At 36.9% G+C, this 20,053-nt stretch overlaps 1 protein-coding gene across 15 annotated transcripts in view; it reads left to right on the forward strand.

Annotated features, from left to right (window-relative positions):
- SYNE1 (spectrin repeat containing nuclear envelope protein 1) overlaps window positions 1–20,053 on the forward strand; it is a 538,457-nt gene that overhangs the window by 119,850 nt on the left and 398,554 nt on the right. For all 15 annotated transcript variants that reach the window (XM_033235023.1, XM_033235024.1, XM_033235035.1 and 12 more), the window contains 3 exons: window positions 4,993–5,076; window positions 15,434–15,526; window positions 16,158–16,336. In XM_033235023.1, the coding sequence (XP_033090914.1) occupies window positions 4,993–5,076; window positions 15,434–15,526; window positions 16,158–16,336 (356 nt within the window). The remainder of the gene's footprint in view (window positions 1–4,992; window positions 5,077–15,433; window positions 15,527–16,157; window positions 16,337–20,053) is intronic.

Consider the following 20,053-nt stretch of genomic DNA (forward strand, 5'->3'; position numbering starts at 1 on the left):
ATTCCAATAGATTAAGAAAGAGGGAATCCGCCCTAACTCATTCTAAGAAGCCAGTGACAACCTGATACAAAAACTAGGAAATGACATAACAAAAAAAGTAAACTACAGGTCAATATCCCTGATGAACATAGATACAAAGATCCTCCACAAAATACCAGCAAACTGAATCTAACAGCGTATCAAAAGATAATACACCATAATCAAGTGGGTTTCATCGCAGGGATACAGGGATGGTTTAGCATATGCAAGTCAATAAATGTGATATATCACACAAACAGAATTAAAAACAAAAGCTGTATGGGCATCTCAATAAATGCAGAAAAAGCATTTGATAAAATCTAGCATCACTTAATGATAAAAAGTCCAACAAACTAGTCATAGAAGGGACATACCTCAAAATAATAAAAGCCATATTATGACAGATCCACAGCTAGCATCATACTGAATGGGGAAAAGTTGAAAACATTCCCCTTGAGAACTGGAACAAGACAAGGATGCTCACTTTTACCACTTCTTTTAAACATATTACTGGAAGTCCTAGCCAGAACAATCAGGTAAGAAGATGAAATAAGGGGCATCCAAATTGGAAAAGAGTAAGTCAAACTATCATTTTTTGCTGATGATATGATTGGATACCTAGAAAACCCTAAAGACTCCTCTAAAATTCTTAGATTTGATAAACAAAGTCAATAAAGTCTCAGGTTACAAAATCAGTGTACACAAGTGAGTAGCACTGCTCTACACCAACAGCAACCAAGCTGAGAATAAAATCGGTAATTCAATTCCTTTTACAATAACTGCAAAAAAACTAGGAATATATGTAATCAAGGAGATGAAAGATCTCTACAGAGAGAACTACAAAACACTGCTGAAAGAAACCATAGATGACACAAACAAATGGAAACACATACTCACGGATTGGAAAAATCAATATTGTGAAAATGACAATACTGCCCCAAGAAATCTACAGATTCAATGCAATTACTGTCCAAATACCAACATCATTTTTCACAGAACCAGAAAAAAGCAATTCTAAAATTCACATGGAAACAAAAAAGACCCCAAAGAGCTAAAACAATCCTAAGCAGAAAGAACAATCTGAGGCATCACATTATCTGACTTCAAATTATACTACAAGGCTATAATTACCAACACAGCATGATATACTGTTATAAAAGTTGATACATAGAGCAGTGGAACAGAATAGGGAACTCAGAAATAAATACTTAGGATCAAATGATCTTTGACAAAACATACAAAAACATCAATTGGAGAAAAGACATCCTATTTAATAAACGGTGCTGGGAAAACTGGATAGTCACATGTAGAAGAATGAAACTGGACCTCTATCACTCACCTTATATAGAAATCAACTCAGGTTGGCTCAGATACTTATATCTAAGACCTGAAACCCCATACAAATTCTAGAAAGAAAATTAGAAAAAAATCTCTGGACATTGGCCTAGGAAAATAATTTTTTACTAAGACCCTAAGAACAAATGTACAAAAATAAAAATAGATAAATGGACCTAATTAAACTAAAAAGTTTCTGCACACCAAAAGAAATTATCATCAGAGTAAACAGACAACCCACAGAATGGGAGAAAATATTTGCAAACTATGCATCTGACAAAGGACTAGTGTTCAGAATCTACAAGGAACTCAAACAAGTCAGCAAGAAAAAAGACAATACCATCAAAAATTGGGCAAATCATATGAATAGATATTTCTCAAAACAGTATACAAATGAGTAATACACATGAAAAAATGTACAACATTACTAATCATCAAGGAAATGCAAATTAAAACCACAATGAGATATCACCTTATCCCTCCAAGAATCGCCATTATTAGAAAGTCAAAAAACAGTAGATATTGGCTTGGAAGTGGTATAAAGGGAATGCTTATAAACTGCTGGTGAGAATGTAAATTAAAACAACCTCTATGGAAAAATGGTATGGTTTCTTACTGGGCGCGGTGGCTCACGCCTATAATCCCAGCACTTCGGGAGGCCGAGACGGGTGGATCATGAGGTCAGGAGATCGAGACCATCTTGGCTAACACGGTGAAACCCCATCTCTACTAAAAACACAAAAAATTAGCTGGGCATGGTGGCGGGTGCCTGTAGTCCCAGCTACTGGGGAGGCTGAGGCAGGAGAATGGCGTGAACCCGGGAGGTGGAGCTTGCAGTGAACCAAGATTGTGCCACCGCACTCCAGCCTGGGCGACAGAGCGAGACTCCGTCTCAAAAAAAAAAAAAAAAAAAAAAAAAAGAAAAGAAAAATGATATGGTTTCTTAAAGAACTAAAAATAGATCTACCATTTGATACAGCAGTCCCACTACTGGGTGTCTACCCAAAGGAAAAGAAGTCATTATTTCAAAGACACCTGCACATGGATGTTTATAGCAGCACAATTCACAATTTCTAAGATATGGACCCAACCTAAGTGGCCACGGACCGATGAGTGGATAAAGAAAATATAACGTACATACGACCATGGAATACTACTCAGTCATAAAAAAGAATGAAATAATGTCTTTTGCAGCAATTTGGATGGAACTGGAGGCCATTATTCTAAGCGAAGTAATTCAGGAATGAAAACTAAATACTGTATATTCTCACTTATAAATGGGAGCTAAGCTATGTGTACAATGAAGGCATATAGAATGGTATTATGGACTTTGGAGACTCAGAAGGATGAGGGTAAGAGACAGGTGAAGGATCAAAAAGTAAGTATTGGGTGACAGGTGCACTAAAATCTGAGACTTCACCACTATATTATTCCTTCATGTAACCAAAAACCAATTGTACCCTAAAAGTTATTGAAATAAAAAAAAAATGGAACAGGAAATGAAGTTCATTCTAGCAGAAAAATGTAAAATTGAATTCTTATTTCATGGCCTATACAAAAATTATATCTACATGAATTAAGGACCTACTGACAGTAACACGTTCAACTCTTAGTAGAAAACATGGGTGAATATCTTTTAGACACAGGGATAGGAAAACAATTATTCAATAAGACACAAAAAATATTGACAATAAAAGATTGCTATATTTAATATATTAAAATTAAGAATACCTTAAAAATTTAAAACCTTTTTAAAAAGTGGCAGGAGTTAAAAACTTGTTGAAGATATTAACAATTCATGTTGTAAAAGGATTAAATCAAGAATATATAAAATACATCTTCAAAACAATATGGGTGCAAACAACCCAAAGGAAAACCTGGACAACAGATGTGAAAAGGCATTTTACAGAAGAAATACATATCACGAATGAACAGAGGAAGAGAAGTCCATATTGCTATTGATCAGGGAAATGTAAATGCAAACTGCAATGGAAAGAGTACATATACATTTTACATACACTCGATTAAAAAATATGTTTAAGGTATCTGTCAAAATCAAACAGCGGGGAGGATACAGATTAACAGGATTATTTTTGCAGTGCTGATAAGAGTAAAAAGTAGTGCAACCATTTTAGGATAGTTTGGATACAAATTCAAGTCATATTCCCTTTGACTCAGCAATTCTCTTAGGTACGTGTCCAAGAGAAACTGTGCTTGTACAAAAGGTGAGAAGTACAAGAATAATCTATCAACATATCAAAATATCAATAACCTGGAAATAGCACATTCATATCAGAAGGAGGGTATAGAAATAGCACATTATATAGCTTTTGAAATGGATGAAATACAGTGAAAGGCAATGATATGATGAATCTTAGCAATATAATGTTATGTGGAAAAGTAGGTCTGAAAAGATTAATACAGTGATGCTCTTCATATAAAATTAAAAAGTAAGCATTCTTTTTAAGAAAGCATGTGAAAGAAATGGATCTCTATAAAAAGGCAAACACTGGACTGGAGTTAGTGTGACGGGTGCCCTTGGTGTAGTCACGTAGGAGGATGGGATTAATGGTGGTCATATTTCGGGATATGGCTTTCATACTTCGTTGTGAGTCCTTAGTTGTTTTAGGTTGCCCATTCTGGGTGTGTTTACATTTTTTAAAGTAATTAACTAATGAACTAAAGAAGTGGGTTGTGCACAGAACAATGATGAGACTGTGTCATGTCTGACAGAGGTCTCAGTAAAGACTAAGTAAAAATTTAAAAATATCTTCTGTTTATGTATTTGTTTTAGAAATATATCTTCTATTTATATATTTGTTTTAAAATCATATTATAAAAATTACTACCTGGCACACTATTATTTGGAAATGAAAAGATACTTGGTTTTTAGTTTTAATAGGAGATCATTTACAGCACTAGGGTTTTCTCATTTAGGGAAGAGAGCAATTTACCAGCGATGCAACCTTACAGCATACTTCCTGTAAATGTAAAGAGGCTTACAATATCTACTTCACTGAAATTTTTAGTTTTCAAATTAACAGTGTGGTGCAGAGAAAGTACACAATAAATTTTGGTAACTTGAACATAGATAACTTTGAGTATCCGTGTGCCAGAACACATTATTTCATTCTCAGAATCCTATTTCTTAACCTTGGTTTATGTGCCCCCATGTATTTTGGTTGTTCAAATCAAGAAATGTCACAATTAATGTTAGTGTCTTTGCATGTTTGGATGGCTGAAAAAATGGTGAGTGACCAAGAATATTTTTCATATACATGCTTTGCTAACTTATAGGAGTGATAATCTCAGTAGATAACACAGGAGTTTTGTGATAGTATCAGTAGATAACGTAGGAATTCAGTGCATTTCTGCTCTTAGACATACAGAAGACTAAAAGGCAAATGCATTAACAGATAATCTGAGAATGAATGCTTTTATTGAGTGAGTTAGTATATCTTCAGAGTGCCATGGGGAACACCCCTTTATGTATTTGCTAACCTTTATAGAAAGTGAACAATCTTGGTTGCTTTTGAATATTCTTCAAGTATATTTTTAATCCGTTTAAATAGATCTTATAACTAACATTTTAATATGCAGATTTTGTCTTATTCCTTTCTTTCCCCCCTCTCTTTACAGCCTTGTGAACAAGGACGCCGGATGAAGCGAATCCATGCTGTGGCTAACATTGGCACGGCACTCAAGTTCCTGGAAGGAAGAAAGGTAAGAGAGAAACAAAAACAAAACACGAAAGAAGAAGGTATGGGCATACTAATGTTTTCAATATTGGCTGTAGGTCAAAACACTGCATATAGTCTATACAGCATAGACAAGCAATATCACTGTATTGTAAAATACTCAGATTTATGGAGAAGTTGCAAAAAAAGAAATTTTATTTCTACAGTTCATTTCAGCGTCTAGTGTTAAGAAGTTACATAACCATAGTGTAATTATCAAAGTAAGCACATTAAAATTGGGATGATACTATTAACTAAAACATAAACATTAGTCCAAGTTCATCAGTGTTCCCCCTATTGTCTGTGTCTGTTCCACGATCCACTCTAGAGTTACATCTTGCGTTTAGTTATGTCTTCCATTCTATGACAGGTCTTCTTTCTTTCCTTGTCTTTCATGACCTTGACACTTTTGATAAGTGTTGGTCAGTTATTTTGCATAATGTCTCTCAATTTCAGTTTGTATGATATTTTCTCATGATTAGGTTGAATTTATACATTTTTGGAAAAAATCCCAAGAAAGTGATGTCGTATTCTTCCCAGTGCACCATGTCAGTAAATATAGGGTGCTGATATGTCTTACGACTGGTTACATTAACTTTGAATACTTGGCAATGTGGTGTCTGCCATGATTTCCTATGGTAGAGTCACTGTTTTTCCCTTTATAGTTGGGAAATAACTTAGGGGAGGTAATTGAGACTATGCTAAGTTTCTGCTTTTCCTCAAACTTTTGCTCACTGATTTTAGTATCCATTGCCTTAAATAATTATTTCTGTGCTGTTTGCCTAATGGTGGTTTTCTATTTTCCTCATTCCTTCTATATTTGTTAATTGGAATTGTTCTGTAAGAAAAAGATGTCCTCCCCCACAATTTACTTATTTATTCAGTTATTTATTACAGTAGGGACACATGTATATTTATTTTGTTGCATAGTTAAAATCCATCATTATAATCATTGTTATTATTTTGTCACTCAAATTGTTCTAGCTTTGACCATTAAGAGCTCCTTCAGGCTGACTCCTGTACCTTTTTGATATGGGCTTATAATTTTTCAAGCAGTTTTTTATTTGATAGAACTACAAATATTCCAGGTTTAGCTTATATTTTCCCTGCCCCAGTCCTGGAACCAACCACTTCTCTAAAGAGACTTTGTTCCTTTTAGTGATGAGTGGCATTTACAAACTAAGATCTAAATGCTAAGTATTTCGTTGCTACTGGGGCATCATTTCTCCTAGGCCCTCTCAGCAAATAGATTAGAAAATATATATGTTTATTAACTCATATAAATACATATATCTATGCTTCTCTGTCTCTCCTCTCTTTCTCTGTCTCTGTATCTGTGTACATATATATACACATATACATATGTAGCTTCTCATGTGTTTGTGTGTGTGTGTGTAAAACATTAGTTCAAACTAATACCTCTGATTCAAGTTAAACACTGCAAGTTTTACTGTAGCCGTAGGTCCTTATTTGTTTCTGCTTTCTCTGATAATGAGAAGCCTTACTCTCATCTACAATATATTTACTTATTTTTTCAACCTGAGTGTATTAGTCCATTCTCACGTTGCTATAAAGAAATATGCAAGACTGGATAATTTATAAAGAAATGAGGTTTAATTGGCTCATGGTTCTGCAGGCTGCTCAGGAAGCATAGCTCTGGCATCAGTTTCTGGAGAGGCCTCAGGAAGCTTACAATAACGGCAGAAGGTGAAGGGGAGCAGGCACATCACACGGCCAGAGCAGGAGCAAGAGAGCAAGGGTAGAGGTGCTGCACACTTTTAAACAACCAGGTCTTATGAGAACTCACTCACTATTGGTGGAGAGTACCTAGAAGGATGGTGCTAAACTATTCATAAGAACTCCACCCTCATGAACCAATCCCTTCCAACCAGGGTTCACCTTCAACATTGGGGATCACATTTCAATATGAGATTTGGGTGGGGACATGTATACAAACTATATCACCTAGGATACACATCCAGTATGTCACTAACCCATGCCCTTGTGAGAAACAGATTTACAAACTAGAGAACAGGATTTGTATATAGTTTCTTTTGTCTTTAGCATTACAGTATCCAGTCAAAAAGCTATTTTTGAAATGTTCTTACATTAGTTCTATTATTCCCCATCCCCTTCAGTGGGAGTATGTCATCATTTGTTCTAGAGATAGGTTTATTTGTTGTTGTTTGTGTTCTATTTTGTGCCCCACCGCCATCCTGGTCAATTTTATTTGTTTTGAAGTGTGGGACATTATTATGGTTCTAAAATAGTAAACGCTATATTTAAAGAAGTCAAACCCCTTCCTTATTCCTACTACTCCATTCTCATTCCTTGCCTCTAACTGCATTTCCCACCTTTAGGTAACCAGTCTCTCTAGTTTCTGACACATATTTTGCATTATTTTCCTACAAATAAGATGTGTTTTCATATATTCCCTGCTTTCTTACATGAAGGATAGCATACCATAGATGCATTTTGCTTTTTTGACTTATCAGTATATCCTTGAAACCACCCCACATCAGTTCATAGTGATTTCTCTACTATTTTTACAGTTACACAGTGTCCCGTTGCCTAGATATGCCATCGTTTATTCAACCACTCTCTTACAAATGGGAATTGGGTTGTTTCTAGCATTTTTAAAACACAGGCCGGGCGCGGTGGCTCAAGCCTGTAATCCCAGCACTTTGGGAGGCCGAGACGGGCGGATCACGAGGTCAGGAGATCGAGACCATCCTGGCTAACACGGTGAAACCCCGTCTCTACTAAAAAATACAAAAAACTAGCCGGGCGAGGTGGCGGCGCCTGTAGTCCCAGCTACTCGGGAGGCTGAGGCAGGAGAATGGCGTAAACCCGGAAGGCGGAGCTTGCAGTGAGCTGAGATCCGGCCACTGCACTCCAGCCCGGGCGACAGAGCGAGACTCCGTCTCAAAAAATAAATAAATAAATAAATAAATAAATAAAACACAAACAATGATGCAGTTAATAACTATGTGCATAAGTGCTTCCATATAATTGGAGATGTATCTTCTAGGTAGATTTCTAGATGTGTGCTTGCTAAGTCAAAGGGTAAATGCACATGTAATTTTGGTAGATATTACCATATTTCCCTCCAGCAGGGTTGTACCAATCCTCTTACATTTAGCCTTTTCTAATTTGTGGGAATTTAGGAAGTCTGTGCTTGGTAATACCAAAACTAGTTTTATAAATGGAGATCCAGATTGCTTCTGGAAAATAGACCCATTCGGTTATTTCCTTCTCAGTTTATATGCACTGAATTAATTCAGTTACTTTACAAATGTATAATTGATGACTTTCTATAAGACAGGAACTCTAGAAAACACAAATTTATAGAAAACTTAGATTCTAGCCCTTAAATAATTTACATTATTGATAAGTTGGTAATGCAATGAATCAGTATACATTTCAGTCAATTGTGCGAACTTCATGCCCAAGAGAGATTCCAGGCATTAGGATAGTGTGAAAAACAATTTTAGCTTCTTATGCAATATCAGGCAGTGTTTCCATATCACAGTAATCTCATTCTTATTGAAAGTTTTCTCTTCTTTCTGCTCACCTTTCATTAATTTTCATCGAAAGCTGAATGAAGCCTTGTTAAACAGGATATTTAGAGTTTTTCAGGACCAGGTGCAATGGCTCACACCTCTAATCCCAGCACTTTGGGAGGGAAGGGCAGGTGAATGGCTTGAGCCCTGGAGTTTGAGGCCAGCCTGGGCAACATGGTGAGACCTTGTCTCTAAACAAACAAACAAACAAACAAATTAGCCAGATGTGGTGGCATGTGCCTATGGTCCCAGCTACTTGAGAGGCTGAGGTGGGAGGATCTCTTGAGCCTGGGAGGTCGAGGCTACAGTGAGCTGTGATTGCACTTCAGCCTGAGCGACAGAGCAAGACTCTTTCTCTTAAAAAATTAAAAATGAAAAATAAAGTTAGAGTTTCTCAGATCATTCATTCTCCCATTTCAGCTGTATGACAATAGTGTCCTACTTCATTCTGAGTTATGTTGATCGGCAGGAATACAAAAACAAAATTCCTCTTATTAACTTGGAAGCCTTGGAGAAAACTTTAACAACGTAACCTATGAAAGGCATTGTTTATAAAGAAGACTTGTTTTCACAATGTCCATTTTCACAGAACAACCCAAAGTAATAAAGAATAAAGTTTAAATATATTTGCTAAGCACCAAAAGTAATGTCTTCAGAATCGGAACAAAATGAAAGAATTTCTGTTTTTTCCCCATAAGTCTCTTAGTCTTTTAAAAATCACCCCCTCCCCATATCTCCCTGAAACCTTCTTTTTGGCCACACTGTCTTGCACCTCTATATCCCACAGCCTCACAAAATGTTTGGTTGTGGGAAGTAATGAATTTTGGAAGGTTCTTTAGTGCACTCCCACTTATTATCTTAGCATACATCTTTACAAGTGAAGACTTATGTCTCAATTGTATTTTTAGAAATTTGTCTTTTGATCTTTGTACTGACTTTGTCTTCCATTTGGAATTTTTTTCTTTTTATAACAGGACATTTATTTAGTCCTTTTATTCTTATTTAGCTTGACTTAGGGAATAATGAAGGTATTCCTCATTTTACTGGGGAAACCCTAACAGTGTTCTCAGCTTTTCTCTTATTTGCAGGGCTATTGAAAAAACATATGTAAGAATCTGATGAGAAATGTGTAAATGTGACTCTGGTGAATAGATCCATCACCACTTTCCACAAGTTTCCTTCTCCAACGAGGTGTCAGGTAGATCATTCAGAACAGTAATACAGGGAGCCAACCACTGCCCATCAGAGTGCAGATAGGGGCCATAAATTCAGATTCCTGTGAGGTCCAGAAAGGTGATGTAAAGGAATGAGGTGAGTACCAGGCTAAGTGTGGTAACAGGAGAACTGAGTGGTCCTGCGTCCTGTCTGGAAGAGGGGAGCAAATAGTTCCAACTAAAGTAACCTCAGTGAACTACAAGAACTGTGATCCCAGGTTTTCTAATTTACCAAGAAAAGCCAGTCATCTGGACTTTTATTAAAATGTAATTAATGATTAAAATTCCTTTAAGTTATGTATTAAATAAGACAGGCAGTTGACTACTTGCATTATTGTTGAGAATGAGGAACCTGATACCTCATTGTAGAAAGCAACTAGTGGGCCGGGTGCAGTGGCTCACGCCTGTAATCCCAGCACTTTGGGAGGCCGAGACGAGCAGATCATGAGGTCAGGAGATCGAGACCATCCTGGCTAACACGGTGAAACCCCGTCTCTACTAAAAAATACAAAAAAAAAAAAAAAAAAAAAAACTAGCCGGGCGAGGTGGCGGGCGCCTGTAGTCCCAGCTACTCGGGAGGCTGAGGCAGGAGAATGGCGTAAACACGGGAGGCGGAGCTTGCAGTGAGCTGAGATCCGGCCACTGCACTCCAGTCCGGGCGACAGAGCGAGACTCCATCTCAAAAAAAAAAAAAAAAGGCAACTAGTGGAAAGCGGTAATGGATTTATTCATTAAGTTTTCAAATTTGTCAAGAAAAGCTAGTAATCTGGATTTTTACTGAGAGTTTTTGAAATTTATTTCCAAATAATTCAAATTTTTTTCTTTTTTTGTTGTTGTTGTTTTTTGGGGACAGACTCTTGCTTTGTTGCCCAGGCTGAAGTGCAGAGGCACGAATTTGGCTCACTGCAACCTCCATCTCCCAGGTTCAAGCGATTCTCCTACCTCAGCCTCCTGAGTAGCTGGGACTACAGGCATGCACCACCAAGCCTAGCTAATTTTTGTATTTTTAGTAGCAACGGGGTTTTGCCATGTTGGCCAGGCTGGTCTTGAACTCCTGACCTCAAGCTATCAGCCTACCTTGGTTTCCCAAAATGCTGGGATTACAGGCATGAATCACCGTGCCTGGTCTCAAATATTTTTTTAAACATCTGTGAGCTGTGTATCAGCCCACTTTGGCTGCCATAACAGCATATCACAGACTGGGTGGCTTAAACTACAGAAATTAATTTTTTTCAGAGTTTTGGGGGTAAGAAGTCCAGGATCAAGGTGCCCCAGGACTGTTTTCTGGGGAAGTGTCTCTTCCTGGCTTGTGACAATTCCTTTCTCTTTGCATCCTTGTGTGACATTTTCTCTGTGTGAGTGTGGAGAGAAAGATCAATCTTTGGCGTCTCTTCATCTTTTTTTGTATTCATTGTTTTTTTTAAATTTTTTAAATTATTATTCTTTAAGCTCTGGGATACATGTGCAAAATGTGCAGGTTTGTTACATAGGTATACACATGCCATGGTGGTTTGCTGCACCCATCAACCCATCATCTACATTAGGTATCTCCTAATGCTAGCTCCTCTAGCCTCCCACCAAGACAAGCACTGGTGTATGATGTTCCCCTCCCTGTGTCCATGTATTCTTATTGTTCAACTCCCACTTATGAGTGAGAACATGCAGTGTTTGGTTTTCTGTTCTTTGTGTTAGTTTGCTGAGAATGATGGTTTCCAGCTTCATCCATGTCCCTGCAAAGAACATGAACTCATCCTTTTTTATGGCTGCATAGTATTCTATGGTGTATATGTGCCACATTTTCTTTATCCAGTATATCATTAATGGGCATTTGGGTTGTTTCTAAGTCTTTGCTATTGTGAATAGTGCTGCAATAAACATATGTGTGCACATGCCCTTATAGTAGAATGATTTATAATCTTTTAGGTATATACCCAGTAATAGGATTGCTGGGTCAAATGATATTTCTGGTTCTAGATCCTTGAGGGATCGCCACACTGTCTACCACAATGGTTGAACTAATTTACACTCCCACTAACAGTGTAAAAGTGTTCCTAATTCTCTACATCCTCTCCAGCATCTGTTGTTTCCTGACTTTTTAATGATTGCCATTCATTGTGGTTTTGATTTGCATTTCTCTAAAGACCAGTGATGATGAGCTTTTTTTCATGTGTTTGTTGGCTGCATAGATGTCTTCTTTTGAGAAGTGTCTGTTCATATCCTTTGCCCACTTTTTGATGGGGTTGTTTGTTTTTTTCTTGTAAATTTGTTTAAGTTCCTTGTAGATTCTGGGTATTAGCCTTCTGTCATATGGATAGATTGCAAAAGTTTTCTTTCATTCTGTAGGTTGCATGTTCACTCTGATGATAGTTTCTCTTCATCTTTTTTAAGAACACTAATCTCATTGGGCCTGGCATGGTGGCTAACTCCTCTAATACCAGCACTTTGGGAGGCCAAGGTGGCTAGATTGCTTGATGTCAGGAGTCTGAGACCAGCCAGGCCAAAACCCCATCTCTACTAAAGATGCAAAAATTAGCCGGGCGTGGTGGCGCATGCCTGTAATCCCATCTGAGACAGGAGAATCGCTTGAACCTGGGAGGTGGAGGTTGCAGTGAGCCAAGTTCGTGCCACTGCACTCCCTCCTAGGTAACAGAGTGAGACTCGTCTCAAAAAAAAAAAAAAAAAATCTTATTGGATTAGGGCCCAAAGCTTATGAACTCATTTAACTTCAGTTATCTCTTTAAAGACCCATTCTCCAAATACAGTCACATTGGGAGTTACATTTCAAAATAATGATTTTTGGAGGGACACAAATAATAATTCATTCCATTCAAGCCTCTGTCTTATAACTCAGACTTCTCCAGATTACATGGGCCAGATACAATGGTCTAGTTTAGCATTCTGAAGCACTAATGTGCATCAGAATTGCCTGAAGGTTTTGACACACTTTCCAGAGCCTCAGTTCCTTAGTTTCTGGTTTAATGGGTCCAAGATGAAGTCTCAGACTATACATCCCTAACAAGTTTCCGGGAGATGTGCTTGCTGTGACTCTGGGAATCACATTTTGAGAACCTCTGGCTCAACACCCTTCTGCTCTGGTTTTATCTGTCAATAGGTCCCATCTTCTTTCTGGCTTCTGGAAATTCTTTAGTCTCTTTAGATGTGTCTCTATTGCCCATCCTACCCTCCTAGGCTATTAAGAATGTATTGTAAATTCAATAGGATTTTGCAAGAGATGGGAGGTTAAATAAACAGACAAACCAACCTGTTCTCCCTAAACTCATTGTGAAACACATTTTAGGGCAGATAATCATGAAAAACATTTTTTTTTCACAAGTTAGGCAAAAGACCCTTAGGTTCTGTAATAAATTGAATATGTTAACAATGTACAATTCCAAGTACAGTTGGAACTGGGTTGAGGTAGGATATTTCAAATTATATTCAATAGCATTTTTAAAAAAATGATACACAAGGAAAAGGAAGCAATTTTCCCCTATGAAATGCATTAATCTTATGGATATTAGCATATATTATAAATGTTTGGTGTATATATGCTAAAATGGATGTGGGAAAATTCTGGAGAAGTTGTAAAATGAAGCTCTCACAACGATTCTAGAGATCACAGTATATTCTTTCACAAAAAGTTAAAAAATATAACTGGTATTCTTTATTTTCCACAAACATATATTACGTCTTACACTGCTTGATTCAAAAGAAGTAGATATACAAGTTTATAATCTCTGCCAGTTCTCAATTTTTATTATCTGTCATTGAACCTGGTGAACGAACTTCACCAGTGAGACAAAAATCCCATAGGCATACCTCAAATCATTTACAATTTTTGTGCCAGCTTTTACTCCACCCCTGTGATGTAAAAGAAGTAAATCTAAACTTTTTTTTTTTTTTTTTGAGGCGGAGTCTCGCTCTGTCGCCCGGACTGGAGTGCAGTGGCGGATCTCAGCTCACTGCAAGCTCCGCCTCCCGGGTTTACACCATTCTCCTGCCTCAGCCTCCCGAGTAGCTGGGACTACAGGCGCCCGCCACCTCGCCCGGCTAGTTTTTTTTTTTTTTTTTTTGTATTTTTAGTAGAGACGGGGTTTCACCGTGTTAGCCAGGATGGTCTCGATCTCCTGACCTCTTGATCCGCCCGTCTCGGCCTCCCAAAGTGCTGAGATTACAGGCTTGAGCCACCGCGCCCGGCCGTAAATCTAAACTTTTAAGAGTAAAGTATTTATGAAATGATTTTGCATCTGAAAAAATTTTTTGAATACAAAATGTACAAACATCTGAGCTTTTTATTAATAACACACTTCATGAAATCTTGGCTGAGAACTATTGAGCTAGAGGTCTAAGGAGTACTTTATTATTATTGTTTCTAATTTGTGTTTAAGAATTACTAAAAGGATGTTTTTGATGGTAGGTTATAGAAATTGAATGAGATAGATTTAACCATATAAATCCATTTTTGGGGGACTTAGCAAATAACTTTGTAGTAGCTGGGAAAATATTAGCATGAAAAATTGGGGACAATTGTACGTGGATTGAGGTTTCTCCTGAATGCTTTATATGTCATTGCCCAAAATTAGGGAACTGAATGCTAATAGTCTCTATTTTGCTATTTCTTGCCTTTCCTTTGTTTTTCTTTAAAACATATTACCACAGTCACGTTCTAAACTGACTACCTACCTCTTTATTCCCTTTGAACAAATAATGCTGATTTTGAAAGATGATTTATGTATATCTATTATCTTCTCCCTTTGTTTTTCATGTCAGTCCATGCACAGAGGATCACCGGTTAGTATAAATTTTAGAGTTCTTAACTCCTGATTTTTATAGGTAAAAGGGAACATAAGTTTCATGCTATTTGGTAACGAACTTCAAAGTAAGTGCACCTTCTTAAACTTCTCATTGCGGTTTCTCTTAAGCTCCAGTCAACCTCTAAATATAAAGATTAACATTATTTTTTTCTGTTGGGTTTTTTTTTTTTTTTTTTTTTGAGACGGAGTCTCACTCTATCGCCCAGGCTGGAGTGCAGTGGCCGGATCTCAGCTCACTGCAAGCTCCGCCTCCCGGGTTTACGCCATTCTCCTGCCTCAGCCTCCCGAGTAGCTGGGACTACAGGCGCCCGCCACCTCGCCCGGCTAGTTTTATGTATTTTTTAGTAGAGACGGGGTTTCATGGTGTTAGCCAGGATGGTCTCGATCTCCTGACCTCGTGATCCACCCGTCTCGGCCTCCCAAAGTGCTGGGATTACAGGCTTGAGCCACCGCGCCCGGCCCTGTTTGGCATTTTGTTGGTAGTTCCCTGCATGTTATATTTTTTCAGCCTTAAAAGAAGTTTCTGAAATCCATTTTATAGTTTTTACTTTGTACACCTAACAAAGCCCCCTGAAATTTTCACTGAAACCATATGCTTGTTTGTTTCGATACCTCACTCTACTTACTCCCGTGTACCGTTACATAGGCATGATCAGACCGTATTGATGTCTACTAAAGGCCTAATTGCTCCGTAATTAAATGAGTTATAATATTCTAGTACATTACTAGTACAGTTTCTCTTTTTTAAACAGATTAAATTAGTCAACATTAACTCCACCGATATAGCTGACGGCCGACCCTCAATAGTTCTTGGATTGATGTGGACCATTATTCTATATTTCCAGGTATTGCGCTATAGTTCCTTTTTTAGTTGATGCAGTGTCACGGAGGGAGATGGTGGTGGCCATTTTAATAATGCTCTCATTTGCCATATCTTTGGGGGTTGATCCTTAACTTAGCAGAAATGTACCTTTCACACATACGTTGTTTCTTTGGTAGCAGAATTTCCTCTTCTCCCTTGCAAAGCTGTTGCACATGGAACCTCAAATCCCAAAGTACTCCAGCAGAGGTGCCCAATCTGAAAAGTTAGCACCTCACAATGGAGACGAAATATGTTGCAGAAGGAGCTCAGGAAACTTTTCTGTTTTATTTGGAAGGGAGCAGTTCTAAACTCCTTTTAGACATGAAGGAGAGAAATAAACTTGCCATTTTATCCAGAATAATTGTTCTAACCAGTAGGTTTTAGTTGATTAATTCATTCATGTATTCTATAAATATGTGTGTAAGATACAGCTGGGGTGGAATGGGAAGTGTGAAGAGGAGTAAGATATTAATCATGCCTTTTAAGAGCTTGCATTTTGTCAGGAATGTAAAGGGTGTTAACATAACTCATTTGTAGGTGGAAAAGTAAAACATCCGAGGAAATAATAACAAAGATAATGCTTCTATTTTTGCTGGCTGTTAACTCTCAAACAGATCGAAGAGTTGACCAGCAACCTGCCCCAGCTCCAGTCTTTGTCCAGCAGTGCATCCTCCGTGGACAGCATAGTTAGCTCTGAGACTCCTAGCCCACCAAGTAAACGGAAGGTGACCACCAAGATCCAAGGAAATGCTAAGAAGGCTTTATTAAAGTGGGTTCAGTACACGGCTGGCAAGTAAGTATCAAGAGTTTGTCTAAATTCGCAATCCACAAATAATTTGAGTTATGATTGTATTACTAATTGCACCTTCTAATGATTGCAAACTGTGAAGAGACATTTGAATGAATGACTTTGCTTTAGTGCTTGTTTCACTCTTTCCTTGAATTGAGATATAAACACAAATCACCACTAAGACTCTAGGAAAATGCTCTTATAAAATTAATTTTTTCTTTATTCATGTTATTGGGCCTAATTAATTAAACTGATTAATCCTAAATTTTGAGTAGCGTGAGGGCTAATTCTATTTAGGTCATTGTTTAGAGTTTCTGCTCCTATTAAATAATCTTTACGTAAATAAATTCGAAGTTTAAACTTGGTTATCTCTTCATGAGACCAGTATGTTCTAGTTAAGAAAAATGTGAACTAAGGTACACATTCCAAAAACATTATTTTTTTTTTTTATGTTCTGAAACTTTCTAGCAATTTTAGTTTTTAAGTTTTTCCCTTTGGTCTCATTTTTTATCCAGAGTGTAGATTTTTTTGTCAACTCTAGCTTTGTGAGCTGAGAATTTGCATCTAGTTTTCGGTTCTCCTCTAGGCATAATAAATTTACATGTGTATGCATTTATATGATAATAGTGGATAGAAAATGACTGCTCTCAGACAGGTACAGTGACTCATGCCTATAATCCCAGCACTTTGGGAGGCTGAGGAAGGCAGATCACTTGAGTTCAGGAGATTGAGACCAGCCTGGCCAATATGGTGAAACCCCCATCTCTAATAAAAATACAGAAATTAGCTGGGCATGGTGGCATGTGCCAATAAACCCAGCTACTCAGGAGGCTGAGGCACCAGAATTGCTTGGACTTGGGAGGTGGAGGTTGCGGTGAGCTGAGATCAAGATTGCGCCTTTGCGCTCCAGCCTGAGCGACAGAGCTAGACTCCATTTCAAAAAAAAAAAAAAAAAAAGAAAGAAAGAAAGAAAAGAAAAAAAGAAAAAGAGTGCTCTCAAAAAATGTTTTCTCATAGCAATTTCAATGGAGTTTTCACTTGACCATATAAGTATTTTGCCGTCTGATGTGGTCGGGGTAAGTACTTTCATGTAGAGTATGCTTTTGTTTGATTTTCCTAAACATCATGTAAAATTACTCATTTTTTATCTTGTTTTGCATGCTTAAATCTAATCTGAATTTGATTCTCTACTTCTGGAAAATAGTTGTAAACAAGTACTTATTATAAAATATTGAGGTGTAAACATAGGAGTTCTATTTTTAAGGTGTTTGAAGAGCAAAAATAAAAAAATAAAAAGAGAAACAGAGAGGATGTAATTAGTGTTACTAATTTATGTTGTTTTGTTTAACTTTTAAAGTGTGTTGCTGGTTTTCTAATTTGGGATATGTTTTCATGATTCAAGTTGTAGTCAAATATATTTCTGAAAACAAAGCTTTGTGGCACTTTAGAATCTGAATTAGAAATAAAATTTTAAAAACCCTTCCCACATTGCTGGAACACTGTTTAATTGCATCCACGGTGGCATTAATGTCTCTTACAACTTAACTGGGTAGGGAGAAGACTGGTGACTGCATGCTGATGTGTTACGATGCTATTGCAATTAAACTTTGCAATAATGTCAAGGTGGTATTCTGTGGTCCATTGCTTCACACGGCATTAAATTAACCAAAAACAAATTGATTTTCTTTTAATAAAACAGTAGCTTGAAGTAAACTCAAATTTAATGCTGTTAGAATTATCCAGCATTTAATTTAGTTTCATGCATGCTATGTTGGGTTTCAAAGATGTGCAAGAGTCTGGTGACAGCTCAAAGTCATTGCTGCAACTTATATATTGGTAACATCAGTGGAAGTTTTACTTTCCTTATCTAGGCCAATGTCCAGAATCCTGGGCCTGAGGATTCTCCACCCGTGAGCAATCAATAAGATCCATTTCTTTTGTAGCTGCATAAATTTTAGAGGTTTGGGGTGATGACTTTTCTCTGCCATAAAAATTCTGTAATGACCACATGATTCCATGATGCTACCAAACTGTTGATAATTTTTTCTAAAAACTGCTTTTTACACTATCCCAGTGTGTACTTTTCAAGCAACTTATTATCTAACATGTGTAAAAGACTTTAGAATCTGTATCCATTTTGAGGTATGAGTGATGTTATTCCTAAAATCATAATATTTCATGGGACTCTAGTTTGGAAGTTCATCACACTCATAAGATTGAAGATGGTGGGAAATGATAAAACATCCAGTAAACACTAGACTAGTTATCAGGGTGTATCCACTGTTTTCATATAAAGTTCGAAAATATTTGAGAAATAAATTAAAAAATGGTTTCAGTAACATAAGATAGTTAAGTCCTCTAATTTTTAAAGCTAATTTCATCCACTATCAATACATATTATCAGAAATAAAAGCATTAAGTTATAGCATATCTTACGTTTGCATACCTATTATCACATGTATAAGCAGAACAATATTTTTTGGACAAAAATTAGTAAGGTAACATAATAAATACATGCGTAGCCATAGTTATTCAAAGTAACTTGAAGTAAATACATATTAGAGGTCAGAAATGCTTATAAATTGGTCACCCTTCATCACTTCTTTAAATGGTGTGTCTAAGTTTTCTTTGGGTTTGTATCTAAAATACTCAAATAAGAGGTTTAAACTAAAACTTTTAAGGAATATTACCTACTACTTTAACTGATGTAATAGGAAACTGTGTGTGTGTGTGTGTGTGTGTGTATACCTACATATATTTTTCCAACAAATATAGAAGAAATAAAACATGCTGAAACATTTTTAATTATTTCAGTATAGTAAATATTTAGAAAAGCATATTATGTATTTCTCTTTGAAAATGTCTAAAACAATAAACAAGTTCAAGAAAATTAGAAATAGCTAATTACATGGTGAATATTTACTAACTAATTATGTATTTACACCCCACTGAATTTTGTTAAAAACTAATTTGAGGTGGCTTAACAGGGTACAAAAACATTTTTAAATGAGGAAATGTGGGCAAAGAAAAATAAAATTAAGTCAGAGATGGATTACAAATGAATAGATAAAAAGGACATACTGTTCAACCTGCATGGATGTCAGCTGTCTCCTGAAAAAAATTATATCCATACTACCAGAGACATAAGCTTGAAAATAACTAAAAGAAGATTCAAGATTACTTTACAATTACTGGAATCTCATAAAATTGTTTTTAGGATATTTGTAGATGAAGCCAATGATCAGGCTCAATGATGCATAATATATTTTATGCAAACAGTGTACATTGGTAAAATATGTTTTAAAGTGAATGAGAAGTTGTCTGCGATAAAATTTAAGGATAGGCTGGGCGTGGTGGCTCACACCTGTAATTGCAGCACTTTTGAGGCCGAGGCGGGTGTATCACTTGAGGCCAGGAATTTGAGACCAGCCTGGCCAACATGATGAAACCCTGTCTCTACTAAAAATACAAAAATTAGCCAGGTGTTGTGGCACATGCCTGAAATCCCAGCTATTTGGGAGGCTGAGGCACAAGAATCCCTTGAGCCTGGGAGGTGGAGGTTGCAGTGAGCCAAGATTGTGCCACTGCACTCCAGCCTGGGCAACAGAATGAGTGAGACTCTGTCTCAATAATAATAGTAATAATAATGGACATTTATAAGCTCATTATATTAATCAGCATACCATTCAGGTTGTATTTTTCATGAAAATATTGAAATTC

The sequence above is a fragment of the Trachypithecus francoisi genome, unplaced genomic scaffold, assembly GCF_009764315.1.
Source record: "Trachypithecus francoisi isolate TF-2019V2 unplaced genomic scaffold, Tfra_2.0 Lachesis_group15, whole genome shotgun sequence".
NCBI lineage: Eukaryota > Metazoa > Chordata > Mammalia > Primates > Cercopithecidae > Trachypithecus > Trachypithecus francoisi.